The sequence below is a fragment of the Petromyzon marinus genome, chromosome 61 (assembly GCF_048934315.1).
Source record: "Petromyzon marinus isolate PM22_M1 ecotype Great Lakes invasive population chromosome 61, UKy_Petmar_22M1.pri1.0, whole genome shotgun sequence".
Taxonomy (NCBI): Eukaryota; Metazoa; Chordata; class Hyperoartia; order Petromyzontiformes; family Petromyzontidae; genus Petromyzon; species Petromyzon marinus.
In genome coordinates, this window is record NC_133727.1 from 6,858,842 (window position 1) to 6,885,968 (window position 27,127).

The following is a 27,127-nucleotide window of genomic DNA, read 5'->3' on the forward strand; positions in this document are numbered from 1 at the left end:
CTTTTGCGATTTGCTAATCGTATTGCTTTAAAATTTGCGATTTCGATTTGAAATCGATTCCCGTAATCGTTCAGCCCCGAGTTGCGAACTCGCTTCACAGCACTTGCCCCGAGAGCTCGTCGCAGGCTACACGAGAGGTCTTTGCCTTTTGTGTTTATTTTTCTCGGTGGGCGGAGTCCGACGTCACGGGGGGAGGGGCCCGCCGGCTTCAAGGTGACTCGGGACATCTCCCTCCCCTCCTCCTCTCTCGCTCGCTCGCTTCCTCGCCATCATCATCGTCACTCTCCTCCTCCTCCTCATCCTGCAGCATCACCACCACCACCGTCGTCGTCTCTGGCTACACCGCGCAAGGCAGTGGGAGACAGAGACAAAGACACAGAGACACAGAGACACACAGAGACACAAAGACACAGAGACACAGAGCGGCTTCACGAATTGGATTCGCGACTCGAGATGTCTCTCAACAAGGTGACCATCGATAAGGTGGACGTGAAGGGGAAGCGCGTCCTCATGCGGTGAGTGTCTCTCACTCTGTGTCTCTGTGTGTGTCTCTGTGTGTCTCTGTCTGTGTGTGTCTGTGTCTCTGTGTCTGTGTGTGTCTCTGTGTGTGTCTCTGTGTCTGTGTGTGTCTGTGTGTGTCTGTGTGTCTCTGTATCTGTCTGTGTGTATCTATGTCTGTGTCTGTGTGTGTCTCTGTGTCTGTGTGTCTCTGTGTGTATCTATCTCTGTGTTTGTCTTTGTGTGTCTGTCTGTGTGTGTCTTTGTGTCTGTCTCTGTGTCTGCCTGTGTGTATCGATCTCTGTGTCTGTCTCTGTCTGTGTTTGTTTGTCTGTGTGTCTGTGTCTGTCTGTGTCTCTGTGTCTGTGTGTGTCTGTGTGTGTCTCTGTGTCTGTGTGTGTCTGTTTGTGTGTATCTATCTCTGTGTCTCTGTGTCTGTCTGTGTCTCTGTGTCTGTGTGTGTCTGTCTGTGTGTGTCTATCTCTGTGTCTGTGTGTGTCTCTGTGTCTGTCTCTGTGTGTATCTATCTCTGTCTGTGTCTCTCTGTGTCTCTTTGTGTCTGTCTGTGTGGTGTGTCTGTGTGTGTCTGTCTGTCTCTCTGTGTTTGTCTGTCTGTCTGTGTGTGTCTCTGTGTGTATCTATCTCTGTGTCTGTCTCTGTCGGTGTCTGTGTGTCTGTGTGTGTCTCTGTGTGTATCTATCTCTGTGTCTGTCTGTGTCTGTCTGTCTCTGTGTGTCTATCTGTGTCTGTCTGCGTGTGTCGTCTCGTACACACAGCACCACGATGATGGTGCTGTGTGTACACCTCGTTTCGTACACCTCGTCTCGTACACACAGCACTACGGTGGTAGTGGTGGTGCTGTGTGTACACCTCGTCTAGTACACACAGCACCACGGTGGTGGTGGTGCTGTGTGTACACCTCGTCTAGTACACACAGCACCACCACGATGGTGGTGGTGTACACCTCGTCTAGTATACACAGCACCACGATGGTGGTGGTGGTGTACACCTCGTCTCGTACACACAGCACCACCACGATGATGGTGGTGCTATGTGTACACCTCGTCTAGTACACACAGCACCACCACGATGATGGTGCTGTGTGTACACCTCGTCTAGTACACACAGCACCACCACGATAATGGTGGTGCTGTGTGTACACCTCGTCTAGTACACACAGCACCACGATGATGATGATGGTGGTGCTGTGTGTACACCTCGTCCATTGCCGCGTAGTCGACCATCGACAGACTTAACGTGACTCGCTGCATCGCGGTCTTCATGCGAGAGCCGGGTAACGTCGCCCGAACGTTGCGTCAACGTTGCCAGAACGTTGGGCCCAACGTTGGTGCATAATGTCCGTGATGCAGTAATTTTTAGTCTCATTCTAGATTTTGAAGTGTCGGTGACTGCAAGGACCCATAATACTATTTGGTTATTTGGGTAAAGTCACGTAAGGTGAAAAAATTTAAATCCCAAGCTTGCGGTGTGTCCGAAACGTCGACATTTAATTTAATGTTTTTGTATTTTCTTTACCCAACGTTACTTTTTTTAACCGAAATAACCAAAGTGTATGGATTTTTAGCCATAAATAAGGTTTAAGTGTTTTAAATTACGACGCTGGCCTAACATTTTTTTGTGTTACCCAAAAAAAACCTATAAATAAATATAAATATTATAAACCGATTTAAAGCTTTCGTGACTGCAAGGATTAATCTCCTTTGGTTCTTTCGGTAAAGTCACCACCACGTAGAATGAGAATAAAATAATAAATCGATAAAATAAAATAACGCGATAAAATTCTCACGACGTTTCGGCCACAACGCGAGCGGCCTTAATCGGGTGAAGGGACTGGACTGTCTGGAGGACAGCGCTTCACCTGATTAAGGCCGCTTGTTGCTGTGGCCGAAACGTCGTGAGAATTTTATCGCGTTATGTTACTTCATCAATTTATTATTTTATTCTCATTCTACGCGGTGGTGACTTTACCGAAAGAACCAAAGGAGACATTATAAACCGGTTGTCGGGTTTCAGGCCACGAATATAATCCTATTAATAAACGTGACATTTTAACAAGTGGAATGCGACTGTCAGCGAAGAGGTCGACACCTCTTAAACCACCACCACCAACCACCGCTATCGGAAAGCGGTTACCGGTTCTCTCAACCGGTTAGCGGTTCAGCAGCCGTGGGCGGGTTTTGTGATTTGACTTTTTTTTAATCCTCCTGCTCGGTCCGTCCGCCCGCTTCCGCATTGATGGCGATGATTTGTTGTTGTTGTCGTTGTTGTCGTGTTTAAGAAAGCGTTTAGTGCTTAAAAGAAGAGGAGGAATAATAATTAGGGGGGTGGGGGGTAGACTTGTCTTCACTTGAGAAGGGAGTCGCGCGGCGTGGGGGGGGTGTGTGGTGTTGGCGCGGCCCTCTGCAAAAAAAAACCTGAAACGTCGGAAACGAACGTTGGGGCGACGTTGGGCAGGACGTTGCGTCAACGTTGGGCAGGACGTTGCGTCAACGTTGCATATTTGGTGGACGGCGCACTCGCTCCGTGGTAGGCGCAGCCCATACGAACATGAAACGTTGGGGGGGGGGGGGGCAACGTTGGATGAATTAACAAAGTGGGGGGCCCCACCGTTTGATGAATTAACAAGTGGGGGGGGCACCGTTTGATGAATTAACAAGTGGGGGGCCCCACCGTTGAATGAATTAACAAGTGGGGGGCCCCACCGTTTGATGAATTAACAAGTGGGGGGGCCCCACCGTTGCATGAATTAACAAGTGGGGGGCCCCACCGTTGGATGAATTAACAAGTGGGGGGCCCCACCGTTGGATAAATTAACAAGTGGGGGGCCCCACCGTTGGATGAATTAACAAGTAGGGGGCCCCACCGTTTGATGAATTAACAAGTGGGGGGCCCCACCGTTGGATGAATTAACAAGTGGGGGGCCCCACGGTTGGATGAATTAACAAGTGGCGGGCCCCACCGTTGAATGAATTAACAAGTGGGGGGCCCTACCGTTGGATGAATTAACAAGTGAGGGGCCCAACCGTTGGATGAATTAACAAGTGGGGGGCCCACCGTTGGATGCCTGAACAAGTGGCGGGCCCCACCGTTGAATGAATTAACAAGTGGGGGGCCCTACCGTTGCATGAATTAACAAGTGGGGGGCCCAACCGTTGGATGAATTAACAAGTGGGGGGCCCACCGTTGGATGCCTGAACAAGTGGCGGGCCCCACCGTTGAATGAATTAACAAGTGGGGGGCCCCACCGTTGCATGAATTAACAAGTGGGGGGCCCCACCGTTTGATGAATTAACAAGTGGGGGGCCCACCGTTTGATGAATTAACAAGTGGGGGGCCCCACCGTTTGATGAATTAACGAGTGGGGGGCCCCACCGTTTGATGAATTAACAAGTGGGGGGCCCACCGTTGCATGAATTGACAAGTGGGGGGCCCCACGGTTGGATGAATTAACAAGTGGGGGCCCCACCGTTGCATGAATTAACAAGTGGGGGGCCCCACCGTTTGATGAATTAACAAGTGGGGGGCCCCACCGTTTGATGAATTAACAAGTGGGGGGCCCACCGTTGGATGCCTGAACAAGTGGTGGGCCCCACCGTTGAATGAATTAACAAGTGGGGGGCCCCACCGTTGCATGAATTAACAAGTGGGGGGCCCCACCGTTTGATGAATTAACAAGTGGGGGGCCCCACCGTTTGATGAATTAACAAGTGGGGGGCCCCACCGTTTGATGAATTAACAAGTGGGGGGCCCCACCGTTGCATGAATTAACAAGTGGCGGGCCCCACCGTTGCATGAATTAACAAGTGGGGGGCCCCACCGTTGCATGAATTAACAAGTGGGGGGCCCCACCGTTGCATGAATTAACAAGTGGGGGGCCCCACCGTTGCATGAATTAACAAGTGGGGGGCCCCACCGTTTGATGAATTAACAAGTGGGGGGCCCCACCGTTGCACGAATTAACAAGTGGGGGGCCCCACCGTTGCAGGAATTAACAAGTGAATGAGTCGACATGGCAGCTCTCCGCCACTGCGCCAGTTTATTCACTTCCCCGCCCTCTCTGCACCCATGGCGCACGCGTGCGCCTATTTATAAAACAAATACATAAATAAATACACACACACACAGCATGTAGAGACCTCGTCAGTCCACTGCTGGTTGAGGACAATCCCAGGACGAGAGCCCTCACGGGCCGTGCCTCAACCTCTCCGGCAAGGACGCCCAGCATGAGACGCGGGAGCGAGCATAGAAGTGCAGTACAACAATTGATTTTTTTTTTGCGCGGTAAGAGGCGGGGAGCATTGGGCCAACGTCGAGTCGACGTTGCGTCAACGTTCGTTCCGACCGCATGCCTGACCCTGGTGCAACGTGAGTTAGGGGCCGTGCATACATGACGTCATGCACCTAGTGGGGGGGGTTAGACAATTGTGACGATGGGGGGGGAGGGTTGAGAAATGTGACGTCACGTCACAATGCGCAACTTTAAATAAATATAGACACAACACGTTCTACTTAATTAAATAGACTGTTTAATAAATGGTTTCTCCTACAACATCAGAGTGCAGCGCCACATTAAATACGCACTACAATGACAATAGTTTAAAGCGATTTGAAGCATGTTTTATTTTCAAAATGGAAATATGGTTTTGGGGGGGGGCAGAGCTTTGTGACGTCATATTTGAGGGGGGGGGTCTGACTTTTTGTAACACCGTGTGACGAGGGGGGGGGGGGGGGATCAAAAATCGTCCAAAATCGCGTGACGTCATTTATGGACGGCCCCTTATGGCACGGCTTCACTGGGGTGTTGGCTGCCCATTCACTCACTGTCCATGATCGTCAACTCTGCCCAGGGTTCGAGATCTGACGAGATTGGGCACGTTTCAAAAGTGATTCGCTCATGAATCATCCTGAAAACATTCCTACAGCCGGTGGCTTTGACAGGACACCCCCTGGACACCCATATCCCGCTTGCGAAAAACCACATCCATCCCACGAGTATGTTTCGCAGTCTGCAGCACCGGCATGGAATCGGCGTGTAGCCAGGTGGGGGTCGGCTACCAAAAATGGCAAGGAGAGGCATTTTGGTTTTGGATTCGGTAAAAATAAGAAAACACCGCAAACATTTAAAGAGCCGCAATGCATGGTGGTGAATACGAGGCAGCGGTCCTTCACAAATAACGTCGTGAAGCAGTCCTCAATTAGTCGCGTGTGCGGCTACTGATTCTCAGGCTTCCGACCCCTGATCCTTGGTAAACCGGACTCCCATGGTGAACTGGTCTTTCATGGTGAACTCGACTCCCGTGGTAAACTGGACTCCCTTGGTAAACTGGACGACTTCCACGCTCGTGGATTGCAAACCAAAATAGCCATTTTTATTTCCGAATTTCCAGAGCCGCCACTGCAGTCCTTTGAAGAGCCACTGCACGCCACTCGGTTAAGCAGCCGCAGGCTGCTGACCCCCTGGCCGCCGCCAGGAATGCGACAGAATTTGGAAGCTTGGCAGATTTTAAACCTGGATTTCACGTTTGGATGGGCAGTCGCCATGCATGACTGGGTTTGATATCGGACGGACGGTGTAGCAAATGAAATTGTTCTGTGCTGTACTTCGATGCTCATCATATCAATGGTCCCCCCACCTTCAACTTACACTCGCCAACGTGGTGAAGTATGGTGAGCAAATAAGTCCCTCATCTAGTAGGGAAGGCTGTACACGCGCAGTGGCACAGCGCCGACTGCTGTCCAGCAGCGGCAACTGCGTCGGACGGCGCACACGCCGTCGAACGTACACGCGGCTGTGTGTGCCGGCAGGGCGGAGGAACTGGGGCAAGACCTCATCGGGAGGCCCCTGGAACCCTCCGGTGTGTTCGAGAAGGGAGGCGCGGCTAGGGCGGAGCCAGGCCGCGCCGAGTAGAGTAAAAGCAGTGGAGAGTGGGGAGCTCCGGGCTGCCGGTTCTGGGAGTGGACTCGTTTCGACGTCGCAAGAAGAACAGTCCCAGACCAAACCAAGACGACCGTTCGCGTGCACTGGCCCACGCGCGGTCAGTCACGGGCATAAATTACCAGCTATGCACGGCTCCTCGAGCAGGCCAACCACATATAAAACATGCATCACTTTGCCGATGGGAGGACTGACCATAAACGATACTGCAACAAGTGACCTTTGATAACAAACAGTATTCAACCTCTGTCAATCGACTGCTGGAAAGAAGGCCTCTGCCACGCCATTTCAGTCATCGTGGTCGCTTGACTGCTGCACCTCGCCAGTCAGCATTGAAGGTGGGGGGAGGTCAAGGGGTGGCAGAACTGATTTCAGATGGCTGGGAATCAAAACTCAGGTGGCCAGGTTCAGAGTGCGGTGTGAGAAACCCGGGCGCTGCCGCTGCCGCTGCACCACGTGCGTATATGTCCAGACCAACGTAGGCTTGGCCTTATTACCGAATTCAATGAACCTACTTCATAGTTCTCCGTGATATCACTTGACAACGTTAGCAAGGTGGCAGGGTGGTTCGTTCCCCTTGTGTGAACCGCTTGCCCTTGCGTTGTGCTGTGCTCGCATGACTGGAATAAATAAGGTCACCGGAGCTGCGTGTAGCGGTGCACGTCCTCAAACCGCAGGGGATTTCGGGGGACCGCCCAGCCCTGCCCTGCCGAGCCCTGGCCAGCCCAACTAGCTCTGCCCTGCCCTTCCCGGCCAAGCCCTCCCTACTAGCCCTGCCTTGCAACTCTAGTAACTCGAGCCCTCGCAGGAATTTGACCGCGTTGCTTTGCGGGGAACCGTTTTGGCAACAGCACGCGTGGAGACGTGGGTTTAGTGTGGGTGCAAAGTACGGTACTATTTTCAGTGGATGCTCCCAGATAGGTCGCATCACTGCGACCTTTTTTCCATGACTGGGCTAATGTCTCTGGAAGCGCAAAGAAATTGTCATTGGGCGATATTCATTTATAAGCCAATTTACCCAAAGGGTCTGCACTTTTATCAGATTCCTAGATGTCGTCGCTGCTCCAAAGTTGTAGAACCAGCTGGTGATCGCTTCTCTGGCGATCACCACTGCCATCTCTCTACACTTTTAAACGTACATTATTGAGGTCGAAATAACACGAATGCGAATGTATATAATTATTTTGTAAGATCAATTGGTTTTAATGACTTTACTTTATTTTGTATTTTATATCGTGCCTATTAATTGCTGTGTAACTCTTGATGCCGTGCCTGCCTGCTGGCCGAGTCACGATTAAAAAAAGAGCTGTGTACATAATAGCTCAATGGGTCATCTACTCGGATGATGCATTTCTGATTCTGCGAGGTATCCCCGATGGCCAAATCGCCGAGAATGCGCCAGACAGCGGAAACTGGGCAGGCTGGAGGGCTGGACGGTGATTGGACGGACGGCCACCACCGTACATAAAACAAGTGTTGCAGGCCGCCATAGGGGGCTGCGGTGTCAGCTAGAAGGCAGTGCAGAAACAACCATCCATTGTCGTGCTGTATTATGCTGCCCATCTTTACAGCCGTACTTACCGGCGTGGCGAAGTATTGTCAAATAACCTGCAGCGCCTGCATGGCCAGCAATCCAGCAGGGGATTGGCAAAAAGGCTCAAAACCATTACTGTATCATGAAAGGGTGGAGCAGTCTACAGCTTGATTACTCCTAAATAATGAAAACTAAAATGAAAACTAAAAACTGAAATATTATTTTGTATTTTCCCAGGTAAGGCCCACTGAGCTACACGATTGGTGACTCAACGAAGTGTGGAATTTGATAGCAACCAAATGCTCTTGAACGCCCGTCGATTCCAAATGTGGAGGGAAAAACCGCCAGAGGACGCGGAGAAAAATCCACGCGACCACGGGGAGAGAGAGAGAGACGCGCAAACTCCAAATATACAGGCGTCTAGGTTGGGATCGAACCCGTGACCTTATTTGCTTAAAAAGTGTGGCCGATATTGGAAAGTATCACCTCTCTATGACTCAACATTTCATGATTCATTTGCTCCAACGCATAGTAGATTTAGCAGAATCAGTCGAATGATTCACTTCTGGCAGCACAAGAAGCGTTTTTCTTATTTTCCATTAAATGCTGCCCGCTATAATTCGGCACACGGAGCAGGGGTTTCTGGGTTGAGTCTTTCTGCGGCGAGCAGAATTCATGAAACCATAGTGATTATCATCGATATCTCTTCTGGGCTTGGCTGGGACGTCCGCCGTGTGTGTGGACTGGAGCATTGTCGTTCATGGAGACCGACCTGGGAATGTGGCACTTTCCACCTGTGGCTCAGACACTGGCAACAGCTTCAGTTTCATTTATTTTGGTTATAGCCCTGTGAGCCATTCGGCTCTTGAATCGGGTGCAACCGCAAAAACAAAACAAAAACATGAACAAGAAAACATCTTGAAGTGAAATTTCGATTTAAAGCTTTCGTGACTGCAAGGATTCATCTTCTTTGGTTCTTTCGGTAAAGTCACGTGGAATGCGCTGTCCTCCAGACAGTCTCGTCCCTTCACCTGATGAAGGCCGCTTGTGTTGTGGCCGAAACGTCGTGAGAATATTATTGCGCTATTTTATTTTATGAATGTATTATTTTATTCTCATTCTACGTGGTGACTTTACCGAAAGAACCAAAGAAGATCTTGAAGTGACTTTGTGCACTCAGAAAAATCCAGGAAAAAACAGCAAAATATTCCAGAAAAAGCACCGTACGCCAACGCTGTGTGCAAAAATCCCAGTGGGATGCAAGTCAACAACGACAACAACCACTCGTGACAGAGATGACTGCTGCCCCCCAGAGAGAGATGAACAGAGATGACTGCTGCCCGCCCACCCTCTCTTTTGAGCAGAGAGACTCTTAAATGCGTTAAGCCAGCGGTTCTGAACCTTTACTGTAGCCTTGCACCCCTTTGGTTTTCAATCGTAAAAAAAAAACATACTGTCAATAAATGCGTAGGTTTCATGAAACAAAGTAAATGCTTACTCTTTGGTTCTTTCGGTAAAGTCACGTGGGTAGAAAATTAATAGATCACGACATTTCGATCGCAACACAAGCAATCGTCATCGGGTGAGACTAACACAGCAGGGAGCGTCAGCAGTTCTCCTGCTGTGTTTCTCCTCGCCCGATGACGGTCGCTTGTGTTGCGATCGAAACGTCGTGATATGTTAATTTTCTACCCACGTGACTTTACCGAAAGAACCAAAGCGTATGGATTCCTGCAGTCACGAAAGCTTCAAATCAAGAAAGTAAATTAAACGTTCGTGCCCCGTGCGTAATTTGTATTTTCGATGATTTACCTCCGAAAAAACCCTTGGCCATGTCTCGCACCCCCAGAAAGGGCATCTCACACCCCCAGAGAGTGCTTGCACCCCAAAGTAAAGAACCACTGCATTAAGCACTGGACTGCAGGCCGAGGGTGGGGGACAATGTGTGGATGTTGAGGACCTAGCCCGGTACGGACCGCCACGCCGGATCGGCCGTGTTGTGATTTGACGGCATTTGCCTGCTTTTGCAGGGTGGACTTCAATGTTCCTATGAAGGGGAAGGAGATCACCAACAACCAAAGGTAACTATTTCCACGAAGAGCTGCGCTGCCGTCCTATCGGAGCTACCGTGTGACCCCTCGGCTCATTTCCCGTCTCCGAATGGCTGTTCGTCACTCGCTCGCACTCGGCACACAAAGCTCCCCGCTTGCCGTTCCTTCGAATCCCCACATACTAATTAACGGATTACTAACGTAGCATATAATCACAATAACGCACATCGCAACTAATTGCTAATTTACAACTCATTACTAATCATAACCATTGACTGATTACCAATCGATTATATAATTACAATGCCCCCCCCCCTCCTCTGCCTCAAATCACTGCACCTGAATGAGTTAAGTGATGACATCACCCTGCTGCTCTATTTAAGACCGAGAGCAAGTGGAGAGGGCTTCACCATTCTGGCGAATTGCCCGATGATGCTGGATGTAATTATCAGCGAAACGTCGTACTCAAACTGTAAATGTTGTGGATTCACTCTTCAACACACCGGTGGGCTAAAGTAGTGAACTATTTTGTCTTTTGTCAACGTGACACTTTTTTTGCTGATTGGCCGTGTCAGGTGGTGGAGGGTTACGACACATTTATAAATAACGCTATCTAACCCAAAAACGCTTTTTTACGAATAATATTGGTCGCGAAAGCCTGCTACTACGTGTTAAACTGAATCCCCACCTACCCCTTGCGATATGGCGCGGTAACTGGTAAACTGCGATGATTTTGGTCCGTGGTCACTTTTGCGATGATCGAGGCTTGTGAATGGGTCGTGAGAGACGCGAACGAGCGACGGACGTCGCCACCTACGGGCCGGATGGCAAAAGACGGAGAAGCAAAAACTCGACACGTCCGTCAATAGTAACGCTGTGCGCGCGCGGCCTTGAAAGGAAGCAAAATACACGAAGTGGGCAACGTTTCGGGCAATGGGCCTTCTTCGTCGCGCGATTTGAGTTTGCCGTCTTCGTTACCTGTGCTCGTTCACCACCGCTGGCAGCGCCGCGTCGCCAAATAATTTGTTCGCTAAGCGAGAGGCGACCGGTTCTCGCAGGCCGCGCTCGTACCTACCGCCCGGCAATGTGCCCACGCGCCTTCCGTCACACGTCGTTGCACGGTTCACCCCGGCGTCAAACACCTGCTGTGCTCTTTGCCGCGGCGCTTAACGCGTGGGGGCGATTTGATGCCGCGCGACGGGAAAGAAACCCCCGAACGGGAGAGCAAAGCCAGGCCATTCCGCCGCCAATGTTCCCGCCGTTGCTCGGCTTGTTCGCCCAGGGAACCCTCGCCGAGTCTCAGATGACTGCTTTTTTCAGGAGGGTCCTGGCAGGTTGTTTTTGCTGTAGCGGGGGTGGCAACAGTTTCTAAATCCAAAATGTAGTGCTTTGCGGTGTAATTGTTTTTAGAAAATTGGCCAATTCGAATATGATTCCGCCGCCCCCCCCCCCCCCCCCCCAGATAGGTATTTTCAAACTGAAATAAAATTAATTCTTTTTCTATTCCCAGTTGTGTACGTTGAACTTCTTCCGCACCATACGTCGCCAACCGTGCTAATCGGGGGTGCGGGCGAAGGACAACAAACTAAACACTAAAAGCAGTTCGAAAGAATTTTGTTTCCAATCGAGATTTAAAAAGCGCACAGCTCCAGTGGCCTCTCCGTGTATCCGTGCCGGAGGTTTCGGTTTCACTCGTGTGTGGGCACACCGAGAAAACTAACACCGTAGTCACGGCCGTGACACCGCCACGTGTTTTGACTGGGATCTCTCTCCGCCCAGGATTAAGGCGGCCGTGCCGAGCATCCAGCACTGCTTGGATCATGGGGCCAAGTCGGTGGTTCTCATGAGCCACCTTGGCCGCCCCGACGGGGTCCCCATGCCCGACAAATACTCGCTGGGACCTGTGCAGCCCGAGCTGAAGAAGCTGCTGGGAAGGTGGGGTTCTGTGTGTGTGTGTGTGCGCATGTGTGTGTGTGTTTGTTTTGTAGGGACCGGTGGTGTAGCGGTTAGTGTGAAACCTAGCGACCCGAATTCGATTCCCGCTCACGGCCGACATCAATGACGATTTCCTGAACTGGTCCTGGGCCTCCCCGAGGTCAACTCGGCCTCAAATGAGTACCTGGTGCGGTGTGTAAACATCACCACTGGGAAGACAAAGATGGTCGGGCGTGGTGCTGGCCACCCATCCGCTCGTGTGCCGTGCCGGCCTTCATAGGTGCTCGCTAACAGCACTTTCCCCAACAGTCTGTTAAGGCTACACGGGGGATCTGTATCTTTGTTTCTTTATTTGTGGGGAGCGGTAGTGCAACGGCCAACACCAGTGACAATTATCTGAATCGGTTCTGGGCCTTCCTTGAAGTTCCTCAGCTGAATTACTTAAGTTGTCTTTCGAATTCGTCACCAGTGGATTTTTTTTTTTACCGTGGGACGGTTTGGGTGAACCAGGGAGCGGAGGTAAATTTAGAGGGAGAGTTCACGTAGAATTAAAGAGTGATCACGGAGGGAATGTTCAATCGCTGTGATTAGACGGGGCGGCAGTGCATCGCCGGGCAGCAGACCGTAGCTAAGGCTGCGACCGCGACTCTGTGTGCGTTTGCGATCGAGTGAGAGTTACGCGGCCGGTGCCGTGCCTGTCCGCGACGGAACGCAGGGACGTGCAGTTCCTGTCGGACTGCGTGGGGCCCGAGGTGGAGGCGGCGTGCGCCAACCCGGCCACCGGCTCCGTCCTGCTGCTGGAGAACCTGCGCTTCCACGTGGAGGAGGAGGGCAAAGGCAAGGACGCCGCAGGGAACAAGGTGCGCGGGCTCCCTTACCAGCGGTCTGCGCCACGAGCCCATTAGCACCACGAGCCTGTCCACCCTCTCTGGCCTTGCTCAGTGAGCCATGCGTGTCGGTGTAGCTCTGTGGTTTGTGTTGTTGTATATATGCCTTTTCTAAAAACGTATGTTAAGAGTGATTCTGCCTGTTTTTAATGTTATTTCTTTTTTTAGATCTGCATTTAGCGCTGCGGCACAGACACGTGGTCACTGGCGGAGCCAGTTGGGGGGGGGTGGGGTGGCACGTGCCCCCCCCCAATGATCCGATGGAAATCCCTAATTTCGATCGGATCATTGGGGTTTATTAGTAATAAATCGGCATTTTGCGACCCCCACTGCCACTGTGTAGCATATTATTACATGCCAGAGACTCTGAGTTGATAGGACAATAATAGGGTTTTTTCCCCTTTTTTCTGGCAACAAAACCGAAATCTTTTTTTATGAGGATTCATGTCTGCATTAACCACAATAATTGCTGTCAAAATGCAAAAAATAACACACTATGATAGTATATGCATTGTCCTTGAAACTGATTGGTCCACACCAGAGACGGCTTTCTTTAGAGCCCGGTCACAATTGTTACTAGACCAGATGACGCCAAAAGGCGTCACACAGCTCAAAGACAATGCACTATCAAAGTAATGAGGGCTCGGGGTGAGCATCTACATCATTAGACCTCCAATTGAGACCAGGCTCTAAAGAAAGCTGTCTCTGGTGTGGACCAATCAGTTTCAAGGACAGTGCATATATTTATAAGAGTGTTATTTTTTGCATTTTGACTGCAAGTCTTGTGGTTAATGCAGACATGAATCCTCGTAAAAAAAGGTTTTAGTTTTTTTGCTAGAAAAAAGGGGAAAAACCCTATTTTATTTTGGTACTGGTAAAGGAGGTCCAATGAGGTAGGACAATAGTCTGAGTCCATAATTGGCAATAAGTAAAGGCAAAGCGGTTATAAGTGACTCAGAATTGTGCGCAGTTGCATATTCAGTCCACGACTTCCCTGAAGGCAAACACCTTCAGCGAGCGCGATGCCGATCACACAACGCGGTTCCAATTCGACCCTTGATCGATGGCTGTGCCATCGATCACACACGCGCCGAATAAAAAGCAAGGGACAAGTCCTTACTTACTAACAACAACTATCATTTTTATTGCTAGAGGGGTTGCCCCCCCCGACCTGAAAATCCTGGCTCCGCCATTGCACGTGGTGAATCCCCCCCCCCGCCTAGCCCACACAAAAGACATCTGGAGGTTAATTACTCACAAGCTGGCTTTGGAAGTCGTGAAATATAATTTAAAAAAAAACAGCTGCAATCCCAATGGGAGCTGATGAGATTCCTGGAGTAACCCCGAAATTGACTTCAAGAGGAGGCAGAAATACAGGAAACAATACTTGGAATAAAGGAAACGCACACACACGGGCCCTCCACCAGACAGCGAAATCCACCCAAGGGCGATTGATCATTACAAGCTGGCCGGGGTTTATAGGTTCAGCAGCAGAGTTCCAAGCTTAGCCACATCTTCAACCTCAGGATATCAAATCATAACTTGAGAATAAGAAGCGCGGACCCTTGGCGTTACAGACGGGGAACAAAGGTTAATAGGAACTCGCCTCCGACTGCGAGTGTGCGCGTGCTAACGCACGCCACCCGCCCACACGCACACAAGCCTCGAGCAGAAGTAAGAAGAACCTGATGACACTACACTCCTATGCACACACATTGATCATAGACATACATTTCCACGTAATACTTTGAATCACGCATTTAATCGCACATACGATTGATCATATTTCACTTACACTCAATTAACATGAAACACACACACACACGTTTAATCATTTTTATTATTTTCGCCTAATTTGCATACTTTCTTAATTTCATGCATTTGCTTGATTTAATACATTTCCATGTTTTACATTTTTCATTAATTGATTTTTTCACAACACAAAATATACAACAACAACAACAACGCGCTCAGATGATGGGCTAGGCTGGCAGCTTTTTAATGCTTCTTTTTCTGCTTCTTCTTCTGCTGCTTCTTCTTCTTGTGGCTGATGTTGCTTTCTGACGAGGCGGTCATACCAGTGGAGAGGTGCATCGCACGGATGCCTCCTCCTCCGTGTTTGCGTATTGGCCGTTGCTTCTGTGTTATGCGTTGAAATGGTTTGTCCTGGGTGGGGTGACCGCAGTCGCCGCACACTGCTTTCGAGTTAAACATTTTTTTCCGTTTGTGCATCAAGCATCCGCGTCTGTTGCCATGGTTTGTGCAGTGGATGCTGTTTAGAGGTTGTAGCCCATGAGCTTTTGGAACATCTTCTGCGTCGGGTCTTTCACGAGCTGTTTGTGACTCCTCGTGAAGTCCATTCGGCTTTCCGAACGTCCATCATCGTTACGCGCGTGGATCCAAGAGGGCTTGCGTAGAGGGACGTCACTGAGATCCTGATGGTGGATGGGCAGAGCGCTGAGACGGCATTGCCGAGGGCCGCGGTGTGAATCGGCGTAGCGGCGAGGTCACATTTAATTCTAGATTTGAAGCTTTCGTGACTGCAAGGCTCCATACTCTTTGGTTCTATTCGGTAAAGTCACGTAGGTAAAAATAAAATAATATCACAAAAATCACGACGTTTCGGCCACAACACAAGCGGCCTTCATCAGGTGAAGGGACCGGACTGTCCAGAGGACAGCGTTGGAGTGAAGACAGCCAAGCCCAGGTCGCGTCCTTTAAGCTGTGTGCCGTTATTTGCCGCGATCGATGCGTGGCAAATAACGTTCCCAGCGCTGCCGCCGGTGCGGTTCTGTCGCGTACCAAGCGCGCTGGGTTGCAGCCATCATCGGCATGGTCCGTGATGTCACAGAGCCGGCAGCACGAGGGGCTGTTGCCCTGGCTTTGCTGAGAAAAGTCACGTGCGGGCAGAAAAAAAAATGACCTGGAACGCCCTGCCACCGGACGTCACAAACGAGCCGAGTGTCTCTCAGTTCCGTGGTCTGCGCAAGACGCATCTGTTCAGACTCGCCTCCCCGTAAAAAAACGAACTATTTATTTTATTTACCGCTTATTTTTCTCGTGCTATTCGTTACGCCCGGGGGCAGCACTTCATTTTGCGCGCGGATGCAATCTACTTTGCTCAGTCGGTTATTAGCCGCTGAGGTCGTGACGGGTTTCTGTCTTCACCCCTGTTGCTCCGTTTGCCCCGCTGTGACCGTTCCCGTTCCGCTCTAGTGTGCACCAATGCCCACTGTATGGAGGGCGATATTGGCTCGTAAAATAAAGATCGATTGATCGACCGAACACATCACTTGAACTGAACCTGGTACGCTCCATCACCGTTAAGCCTTCGTGCAAGTGAAGAAGCTACCGGCTGTTGCGTACAGAGGAAGAGACGCCCCTTCCCCCCCCCCCCCCCAAAATACGGCAGTCGTCCCTGTAATCGTGGTTCAGCTTTTGTGTACGTTTGTATGTTGGACCTTCTTTCGCACAGTACGTAGCCAACCGTGATAATTAGAGGTGCAGGGGAAGGACAACTATGGCCCTTAATTTAGATGACCTTGGTTTGGGTGTACAGTGGGTTTTTTTACGAGGGGGAATAAAAATGTTAAATGTTCTTGCTGTTGTCTTATGCAGGGTTGTGAGATGCAGTTTTGCATGAACGACGCTGTATAAAATGTAATTATGATTATAAGTTGTACATATCATTCGTGACTCTCGTTCGCTATAGGCAGGGAATCGAACTCAGTTTTCCGCGTTCATAATGCAGCATAGAAGCCACCCTTACACCTGGTCTAAGGCGTGCACTGTGATGGCTGATGGCGGACGGGTGATGATGGTTATGAAGTGCATGAGAGAAGGGGGGGAGGGAGCCCCTTGGATGTGAGTGTGTGGGTGGAGGGTCTGTGGTGGGTGCTGTGTTAGAACAGTGTTCTTCATTGTAAGGCCCCTGACAATACACAAATGTGAAAACACCCCACCATCATCATCGTGCTGTCTAACCCAAAGGTTTCAATTCAAATGTGTGACGGCCCTCGCACTGAGATGTCTTCTCGGCAAAAGTGCCCACCCCCACCCCCCTCTCAAAATGCGTGAAGACCACCACCACCACGTTAGCAGCGCCTTGTTTCCCCTCCCGCGCTCGCAGATCAAAGCGGACGCGGCCGCCGTTGCGGCGTTCCGAGCGTCGCTCTCCAAGCTGGGAGACATCTACGTGAACGACGCGTTCGGCACCGCCCATCGCGCGCACAGGTGCGCCCGAGACCAATTGTCGACACTGTAACGTGCTGATGAGTCAGTCCGACCCCGAGGACGAAACCAGCCCGCGGTTGTGCATCACTGCTGCTGATGCTCAAATTTATTTTGACGGTCATCTTAAGACGCAGGACCGCGATGCACCTCTTTAGGAAACGGTGATGGCGACCTTATTGCAATAGGCAGCCGTGTAAAAATAATTATCGCTCGATTGACTGAAACCAGGGATGATGCCGTGCTGAGATACATCGTACGATTCAAGATCTACGATAGTCGTATCATCAGTTATGCAAAATATCATCTTGTGATTATAGTTGCTTATTTGAGTTGTCTAATTATTTCATTTTCTGACGGACTATAAAATAACAACAAAGATCGAAAGAATAGTTTTAACGCATTGGATCGCATTAACAAAGTAAAACTATAGCTTTCACCCATCAACTTGGTGCGTGGTAAATTATGTTTTGGAGTTAACGGACTGCCCCAATTATTATATTACGTCACAATTTTCTGACAGCATGTGCGTTATGAACATAATTTTCACTCTTATTTGAAGCACCAGGCGAGGTGGTTGACATCTCGCCACCAAATTGCCCTTCCGCTGTAATCTTTTGCCTCGACTTCTGCTCGACGTCTCAACATCGATATTGTGCGTAGTTTAAAACAAGAAAGACGACAACCGAAAGTGATTTTTTTTCCCCCCCCACTTTTCTCGTTTTCCGCGCGGTCGTGGACAAAACGCGGGGGAGAGAGCCTCTCGGGCGAGTTTTGCAAATCGTGGTCCGCTCGTGTTTTCTCTCCCCCAGCTCCATGGTCGGCTGCGACTTGCCCATCAAGGCGGCCGGGTTCCTGATGAAGAAGGAGCTCGACTACTTTGCCAAGGCTCTGGAGAAGCCCGAGAGACCGTTCTTGGCCATTCTCGGAGGGTAATGAGCCAGACCCGGCCGTCGATTTGAGCGATGCGAATTGTGTGGTCAACGACGGTGAACGATAACCTTTCGAGGAGCGGCGCGCAGATGCGAACGATCGATTTAACGCGCTCCGTGCAAACTAAAGCGTCGCTTAATTGGTGCGTCCAATCTTAGGGCCCCTCAACATTTTCCGTGCAGTTGTGAAACCGTAGTTCGGAGCTGTGCACATGCTTGTCTATTCGCTTCTCTATTTATTGTGCCCCCCCCCCTCGTGTTTAAACCGGCAAATGCGAAGAGTTTTGATGGGGGAGAGTAACGTTTGTGATGCATCTGTTGCGTGGCCTGAGCAGGGCCAAGGTGAAGGACAAGATTCAGCTGATCAACAACCTGCTGGACAAGGTGGACGAGATGATCGTGGGCGGCGGCATGGCCTACACCTTCCTCAAAGTCCTGCACAACATGGAGGTGTGTGTGCACTCGGACGTCTTTCTCCAACAAAGGATTAATGCCAATCATTTAGACTTGTTGCGTGCCGCCTCCTGGCGCAAATTTCTGCTCGCCCTTGAAGAGAGGGTGCGTGTGTACGCATGTTGAACTTCTTTCACGCCGTACGTAGCCAACCGTGCTCATCGGAGGTGCGGGGAGGGATCACTAAGCACAAAAAGGAGTTGTAAAAAAATGGGAACGAACGACTCGGAGGCAAGGGGAGCCACCGCGCACGAGCGGGAAGGCAGCGGGCCAGGCAGTGAGACGGCACCAGCATTTGCACCCAAGCTCTGCGGTCCTCCATATATTAAGATGTTTTCGGCCGAATAGTGAGCGTTTATATGCGTGTGAGGAAACCGGAGTACCCGGAGAAAATGAGATTGAGGGTCCAGCTATATATATATCCAGGTCACCTTGGTTGACGTTATCCGCGGTGTAACAACGGAGTGGTAAGGAAGGAGTGGTGAGGATGGAGGGCTATGTTCATGTATCGAGTCTCAAGCTGTGACACGCCCCGTGGCGTAAGTTTATAGTACGCACAGAATGTATGAATGACCGATGCATTTATTTGATTAATCAACTTGACATACGGTTTGATTTGTTTTCCTACAATTCTACAATTCACAACGATTGGTTGCGGATTGTAAAATCGGTTTTTAGATTGTCACTTGATCGAGGGTTGGCACATGTTCTTAAACGGGGCGCCATCTGCATTTGCAATGTTGTGAATGAAAGAGATATCGTTGGAACTTCTTTCGCACCGTACGTAGCCAACCGCACGTAGCCAACCGCGCTAATCGAAGGCGTTTGCCAGGGCGTGCTTCGTGCCAGGTCCCCTGCCTCTCCGCGTTGAGACTTCGTGCGGGACGAGAGCCGTCCCTGAGTGGGAGAGCTTCCGGCTCTCGTGCCCGTGTGACTCTGCACACCCCCCCCCCCCCCCCCCCCCCCCCCCGCGTGCTTGCACCAGATTGGCGGGTCGCTTTTCGACGAGGAGGGAGCGGGCATAGTGCGCGACCTCATGGCCAAGGCGGAGAAGAACAAGGTGACCATCACCCTGCCCACCGACTTCATCACGGCGGACAAGTTTGACGAGAACGCCGCCACGGGCACCGCCACGCTGAAGAGCGGCATCCCCGCGGGGTGGATGGTACGCCCACGGTCCGTCGCGAGCCTGCGCCACAGTCCGTGAAAGCGAGTGTCGCAGCTCATCGAACTCCTCCAGCATGAATGAAATAATCTGATTCCGATGCGACGCCGGATCGTCGCTTGGTCTAAACGGATGTCGCGGAATTGGCAGAGCGCAGGGATTTTGTTAAAAAAAACTTTAAAAAAAAAATATCCGAAGTTAATGTCTTGGGAGTGTTTTTTTTTTAGCCTATGCAATGATTGGTGAGCGGCGGGCTAAACTCTCGACACTTGAGGATTCCCGGGTTCGATCGCAGAGCAGTGGCCGAAACCATTTTGAACGCAGAGGATCTCAGCAGTGCTGGGCTCAGTGCTCTGACCTCTGAGCCGCCCTGAGCAACCACGTAAAAAAAAACCGCGTTCGATGGATAATTCATTCATCATGGATGCATGCGTTCTGTACGTACGTGTCACGCTTGCTGTCAGTGTCCATGAAGTCGCTTGAAACTCTGCTAAGCTTTTTGGCTTCGAAGCTGGGGGGGGGGGGAGTGGGGGGAGCCCCTTTGGACAAATTCGTGAACAATCCTGCCGTGTGTGTTGAACGTGCTTGACAGCTGTGCAAGTTGGCGGCGTCACCGATTGGTGTCGTTTTTTTTTGTATTCAGGGGCTAGACTGCGGACCAGAGAGCGTGGCAAAGTTCAAGGATGCGATAGGGCGAGCACGTCTGATCGTGTGGAACGGGCCCGTGGGCGTGTTCGAGTTCGCCAAGTTTGAGGGCGGCACCAAAGCCGTCATGGACAAGGTCGTGGAGGTCACCAAGTCTGGCTGCATCACCATCATCGGTGCGTGGGAAATAAAAATGTATCTCCCCCTGCCGCTCTCATTGACATGCTAATTTCTATGCCAACCCCCCCTTTCTCTCTCTCTATCTAATGCCTCGTCACAGAGTTGTTGTTTCTCTGTGTTTCTCTGTGCGTGTCTCTTTCTGCGTGTGTGTCTCTGTGTCTCTCCCCCATGTGTGTCTCTCTCTGTGTCTCTCTCTCTGCGTGTCTCTCTCTCTGTGTATGTGTCTTTCTTTCTCTCTCTGTGTCTCTCTCTGTGTATGTCTTTCTCTCTCTCTGTGTGTCTCTCTCTCTCTGTGCATGTCTTTCTCTCTCTGTGTACGTCTTTCTCTCTGTGTTTGTCTCTCTCTGCGTCTCTCTCTCTCTCTCTGCGTGTCTCTCTCTCTCTCTCTCTGTGTCTCTCTGTGTATGTGTCTCTCTCTGTGTATGTGTCTCTCTCCGTGTCTGTGTTTGTCTCTCTCTCTCTCTCTGTGTCTCTCTCCGAGCTTGCATTCATTCACACCTGATGACGGTTGCTTGTGTTGCAATCGAAACGTCGTATTCTATTTATTTTATTTTATTTCTACGTGACTTTACCGAAAGAACCAAAGAGTTATTCCTGCAGTCACGAAAGCTTCAAATCAAGTTTTAAATAATGGACTTGTTGTTTTCGTTGATGCACCTACTCGTAACTCGAACACAGGCTGCTCTCATTTCATCCGGAAATTTATCGTGTAAATGTGGAACTCGTGCAATGCCACTGGGTAACTGTTAACCGTGATGATCATCCTCCACGGTCTGTCCGCTGCAGGCCTTCGTATGCATTGCCATATGATCGATGCCACAATCCACTTCGAGCACACACTTGGGGAGTAGCGTCATCGCTTCTGCTCCTGAGAGTGGTCATCCTCTCGCACACGTCTGCTTCGACTGTCGTATGCACGCACGTTGAACTTCTTTCTCTACCGTCCGTAGCCGACCGTGCTAATCGGAGGCGCGGGGGAAGGACAACAAACTAAACACAACAATCGGTTCTGAAGAAGTTAGTCGCCAATCTAGGTGATTTAAAAGTGTGTCGATCCCCAGTGGAATCCCACTGGAGCTATGCAGTGACTGCCGACCTGCCACTAGACTTGCCCCTAGACTTGCCCCTTTGGCTAGCATCTGAATACCCCAAGTCCTGCGCATTAACCTCGCCTGCATTGACGCGGCGAGATGTTAAATACCTCGCCCGATACGCAGGAGGTCGTGGGTTCAATCCTGATCCTGACGCCTGCTGTATATTTATAGTTTGCATGTCTCTCCCCGTGGCCGTGTGGCTTTTTCTCCGGGTCCTCTTGTTTTTTCCCCTCTATATTTAGAATAATCGCGCATTTTAAGTATTTGGCTGCAATACCATTGCCACATGACGGGCCACTGAGTTGAGACGTCATTAGTTGCCAGGTCGCTTCGGAAAGAGCTATACAGCTCAGTAGGCCTTACCTGGTAAAATAAAATAGTTTTAACACATCAAGTCAAGTGAATGTTTTATCTGGCTTCCTCAAGCGACGCACATTTCAAGTTGATTTTGTTTCTCACCTGTTTAATACACAATTAAAATAAACTATTTGTGGTGTCATCGATAAGACATTTCCAATGTAGCCTCACGGTTGTATAGAGCAGCACCCCGCTGCCCCTCGCGCCCACCTATCCTCCCGTGCCCACCTATCCTCCCGTGCCCGCTTGTCCCCCTGCGTCTGCCTGTCCCCTCGCGCCCGCCTATCCCCCTCGTGCTCACCTGCTCTGCCGTTACCCGTGTTGCTGGGCAGGTGGGGGTGACACGGCCACGTGCTGTGCCAAGTGGGACACGGAGGATAAGGTCAGCCATGTCAGCACCGGTGGAGGTGCAAGCTTGGAGCTGCTGGAAGGTGAGCTTGACGAGTGGAGAGGAGAGGACCCAAGGTCAATGCGAGATGAGGAAAGTCAGACAAAGTTTGGGTTTGGCTTGAGTAGACAATGGACAAAGATGGTCATTCGAGGCTCGGTCCCAAGAGAAACGATGGCGAGACAGGACCCAGAAGAACTCGGGCTCGATGTCGCTGTTGTTGCCTGGGCAGGGCTCGGGCGTGGGACAGCTCCTCGCAAGAACGGCCAGAAAACGGAGCCCTCTGGCGTCGGAGAGTCCTCGTTGCAACCAGCCCTCGGGATCGAGGAAGGCTAGAAGCGGCGACAGACGATAGACTGTAGCGAGTTTGGCCTTGGATGTGGGGTTCAGTGATGGGAGAGCTGCTCAAAAGAGGTGTGCGAGTTGGCACATTTGCGATGGAGAATTTAAGGCCTTGAATAAAGGTGGCGCAATTCCGCCACCGCTGAATAGGCACGGGCACGCTCTAAGGCGGTAGCCAGGAGGAACGGCTGCACGGGAGCTCATTGTGCGTCACAGGCAGAGGATTGCCAAAAGGCGCCCTTCTTGCTGATTGTAGTGGGCGAGAAGTGGCTCAAAATTGATTGAGCGGACATTTAGCTGGGTGAAGTGAACAGGGGTTGACTTACGCTGCCCGGGGAGGATACCGTACAGTGATGGAGGTTGTTGAGGTTCGGTGGAGCGGTTGTGGCATAGGGGGCGTGGTGGAGATTGCCTTTGAGTCGTCGTCGTCGTCGTCATTGAAGAGTGGGCAGGGGAAGTAGACATGGGTTGTCTTATTTGATGTGAGGCAGCAAGGATGTGGAGGTGATGGAGGATGTGGGGAGGGGGGGGGGAGTTTTGGTTGGCTTCGTTTGTTCATTGAGCCCTGGTAGACAGTTGTGGAAATACCGAAGTCTTGAGTATGCAGGTTTTTTTTTCCATTCCTGGTGGGCCCAGGCCAACAAGAGAAATGCTTGTTTCAGCAAACGCTGCTTTTGGCAGTGAGTGCCCTGTTCGTCGTAACTCGACCATCTCCACCTCCACTGATTTTAGCTCCGGCATGGATCCCAATTGTATGGATTACATGGCTAAAGATAGTCATTCCGAGAGAGAGAGAGAAAAAAAATCGGTCTCATACAATTTCTTCTTTTGGGCAGTGGCTGTTCTTCAGACGAGTCCTTTTATGATCATTTGAATTATTCCAAGTCGTTAACTTTGACATTTGATCGAAGATATTTAAACATTGTTAACCGTGAAACTATGAAGCTTCATAACTTGCATTTCTGTGGGGTTTTTTCAACAGGGGAGTGGCAGTGTTAGTGGTTAGCGTGCTGCGCTATGCACCCAGTAAAACCCGAGTTCTATTCCTGCTCACGACCAATGACAGTGGCGAATATTTGAACCAGTCCTGGGCCTCCCCCTAGGTCTACTGAGCCTTTAATGAGTTCCCAGTGCTCTGTGTAAACATCAGCATCGTGGAAGACAAAGGTGCTGGCCACTGTTGTATACGACCCTTTTTCCACAATGAATATCAATATTTGCCGAGATATATTTTTTTTAATAGTAACCGAAATAATGAATGAAAAACACACACCAGACTCTCAGCGAACAACAGATGTAGGTCGTGAAAATTTCATTTAATTTGTATTATTTTCATCAAAATTTTCATAACCTACATATACAACACCACCCATCCCTTTAATGTGCCATACTGCCCTTCATAGGATGCTCGCTTACAGCACTTGCCCAAGCAGTCTGTCAAAGGCTATACGGAGTGTCATTGTTTCTCTCTTGTCTGTATTTCCACAGGTAAAGTCCTTCCTGGTGTAGCTGCCCTAAGTGTTGCTTGAAAAGGGATCTCAAAAGATGCTTGCGATGCGCTTCGTCCCATCCAACATGCCGAGCAACGATGTCGTCTTGTCACTCGCCCGCCTCGGACCACACGCGCTTTCTTTTCAGCGGTGCAAATGTGTCGAGGCGTTTATTCCATTAACAACGCGACGCTTGGCATTTTGACGTGAGGTTTTTGCTTGCTGTGCTTTTAGTTGCGTACAATAGCGGAGGCCTCGTAGCCAACGTTATCCCGCTGTCGGTGCCACCAGTCATCTTGCGCAACGTTCCTCGCATTTCAGTATATTTCGTGGTCTGACATTGTCGTATTATGGTTCGTCCGAGCACGTCGCCAATTAGAATGCGGTCAATTCACGCCGCATCCTGGGCAAAACGCTGTGACCGTGTATTGAAAAAAAAAAATATTCCGCTCGGATGCATTCAATACTTTGACCTAATGTCTCTGCTGTGGTGCGCACACTGACTGATCCTTGTGCAAAAGATGGGATGTATCTTGCTTGAGCTGCAGTAGTGTACACGTGGTTTGGCGTCACCAATCAGAGTTGTACGTGGCGTGTGACATCGCTCTGCCCATTTAAATCACACAATCACCCTTGCTTGAATTGGGAACGTTTGTTTCTCGTGTTGTCATGTTGTACGAATAAAGTGTGATGTGCAGTGCAGTATACCTACGTAATCATTTGATAGGTTTGTTGATCGAATGCTTTGTTGAGAAAGTTCAACTCCACATTTACAACACAAATAGAAAGCGCCAGGTTATAATACATTAGTTGGTTTAATGTTTTAACCCCTGTATTACAATATCGTTTTTTTATTGTTCCCCTCCAGAGAATTGTCAATCCGGTAACATAATTCTTAGCATTGTGCAGGGACAATGCGAAATCCATTGCTTGTGTAGTGGGTATAAAACTTGCGGAAACTTCTCTCTTCTGGGGTCAGCACGATTATTATAACGTAACAATAGCACAAATGGGTAGGGCCCCTTCCACCCGATGCTTCGGGAGATATTCCTCCGGCTAGCCTACCCGACACCGTCTATGCTCTAGCCTCTTCACTGGTTAAGCTTTTGGTCCCGACCCTAGCCAGGGCTTCGGGTTCAGCCCTTTGGGCTCTTCGCTTCGAGTCTTCAAAGTGGCAGCTTTACAGTGGCTCTTGCGTCTTCAGGTGAACGACGGCCGCCGGACCCGTTCAGGGGGACCGTCTTTTGTACCGGATCCTGGCTCACTCCGCCCCTGGCCACTCCCCCCTTCTGGAACCGTCTGGAAGGGCCTGGGGAGTGACGTTATCCCCCAGCCCCCCCTTCCTGGGGGTTTGTACCTGTGGTCCCGAGCTGCCTTAGGGTTTCCTTAGCCCAACGGCCTGACTCATCACCCTTAGACTCCCTTCTGCTCCCTGTTGACTCGAGGCCGTTGTTACGGGCTGTAAGCAGTGGCGATCGCGTACAGCGCTCAACGATGCCGCTACACTTGTACTGCCATCACGCAGCCGGCCCCAACCGTACACAGTCTCGCGATTGCCATGCAGTCTCGCATTCAAATACGAACCAGGCTCAGCCCTGGCATTGTCAAATATGTTTAATCGGGGAAGACGACTGAAACGGTGACTTTTTGTCAAAGTTGTAACAGACATACGGGACTCGATGTCTGTTAACTGCCTTGCCTGGTGTACAGGAGGTCGTGGGTTCCATCCCATCCCTGACGCCTGTGTATTTGGAGTTTGCATGTTCTCCCCGTGATCATGTGGATTTTTATCCAGGTCCTCTGGTTGTTCCCTTCACATTTACCAACGTGCGTTTAAAGAGTATTTGGCTGCTATAAATTTCCACGTGGTAAGCCACTTTGTTGAGTTATTATTTGCGGCCCAGGTCACTTCTGAAAAGAGCTACAGTACATATTTCGGTGGGCCTTGGTAAGATGTCTCCAGAGCCCCCAGACGATAGCTGTGTCACCAGGCTGGGTTATGGGTGGATGTTGAGTAATGGTGCAGCGACAGAAAGAAAATAATACTGGTAGGAACCTCCTGGTTACACCAGCCCACAGGGGATTGTTGTGTCCGTCCGTGCATCCAAAAATTGGAGGGGTGGGGCTGGGTGGAGAGGGGAGGGTGGGGAGGGGCTGGGAGGGGAGGGTGGGGAGGGGCTGGGTGGGGAGGGTGGGGCTGGGTGGGGAGGGGCTGGGTGGGGAGGGGAGGGGCTGGGTGGGGAGGGTGAGGGGTGGGGCTGGGTGGGGGGTGGGAGGGGTGGGGCCGGGTGGGGGGTGGGAGGAGTGGGGCTGGGTGGGGAGGGGCTGGTCACCCCGTGGTGCCCTTATAAAACTCAACGTTTAACCTACTCACGCCGGCTTGTGCCCGCCCTCACAGTCGGGCATATTTGCGGAATACACCACGCCGCCGTTGACCCTGGCCATTGACCGAGCAACCCAACGTTCCAACCAGCTCCGTCCGCAGGAATGTGTTACAGTTGGGTTAAGGGCTTCAGAGTTTATTATCCCCTGTAGCCAGAGATTATGGGAGTCTACACTGAGCACTTTAGGGAAAGTTTACCTCCCCTTACATACTCCTGATGACACAAGGCTCTGGCCGCGTATTAGTGCTACGCAGCTAATGGCCCCGGTTTATTTCGGGGATCCGCTCCTGAAAGGTACGACAAATATCGAAACGACGTCACAGCAATTTTTCCCTTAATGGAACAAGGGGAGGGCTCTTTTTACTGATATCCGTTTTTTTTCGTTGATGACAGTTATATTTAAATACGCAATAATAAAACAATTACCAGACTTAAATATAAAAAAATAACATTTTGGAGTTCGAATTGTTCTCGCCTTCGATACTGGGCTTGGCTTCGCTTCCTGGGTAGGAAGGTGGCGTTATGTGGCGGAGGATGTCGAGGCAGGAGCAGGATCGTGACATGGCATCGCATCTTCACAGGAGGTGGATGTGGAAGGCTTGGGAG

The 27,127-nt window shown here is 50.6% G+C and overlaps 1 protein-coding gene across 1 annotated transcript; it reads left to right on the forward strand.

The window, feature by feature from the left end:
* The first annotated feature begins 226 nt into the window (after positions 1-226).
* On the forward strand, positions 227-24,839 carry LOC116955793 (phosphoglycerate kinase). The gene is made up of 11 exons (XM_032977123.2): positions 227-515; positions 10,019-10,069; positions 11,819-11,974; positions 12,690-12,834; positions 16,991-17,094; positions 17,904-18,023; positions 18,359-18,473; positions 19,462-19,641; positions 20,285-20,462; positions 22,250-22,348; positions 24,136-24,839. Exons 1-11 carry the CDS (start codon positions 454-456, stop codon positions 24,174-24,176), a joined length of 1,251 nt encoding a protein of 416 aa, XP_032833014.1. The 5' UTR covers positions 227-453; the 3' UTR covers positions 24,177-24,839.
* The last annotated feature ends 2,288 nt before the right edge of the window (positions 24,840-27,127 follow it).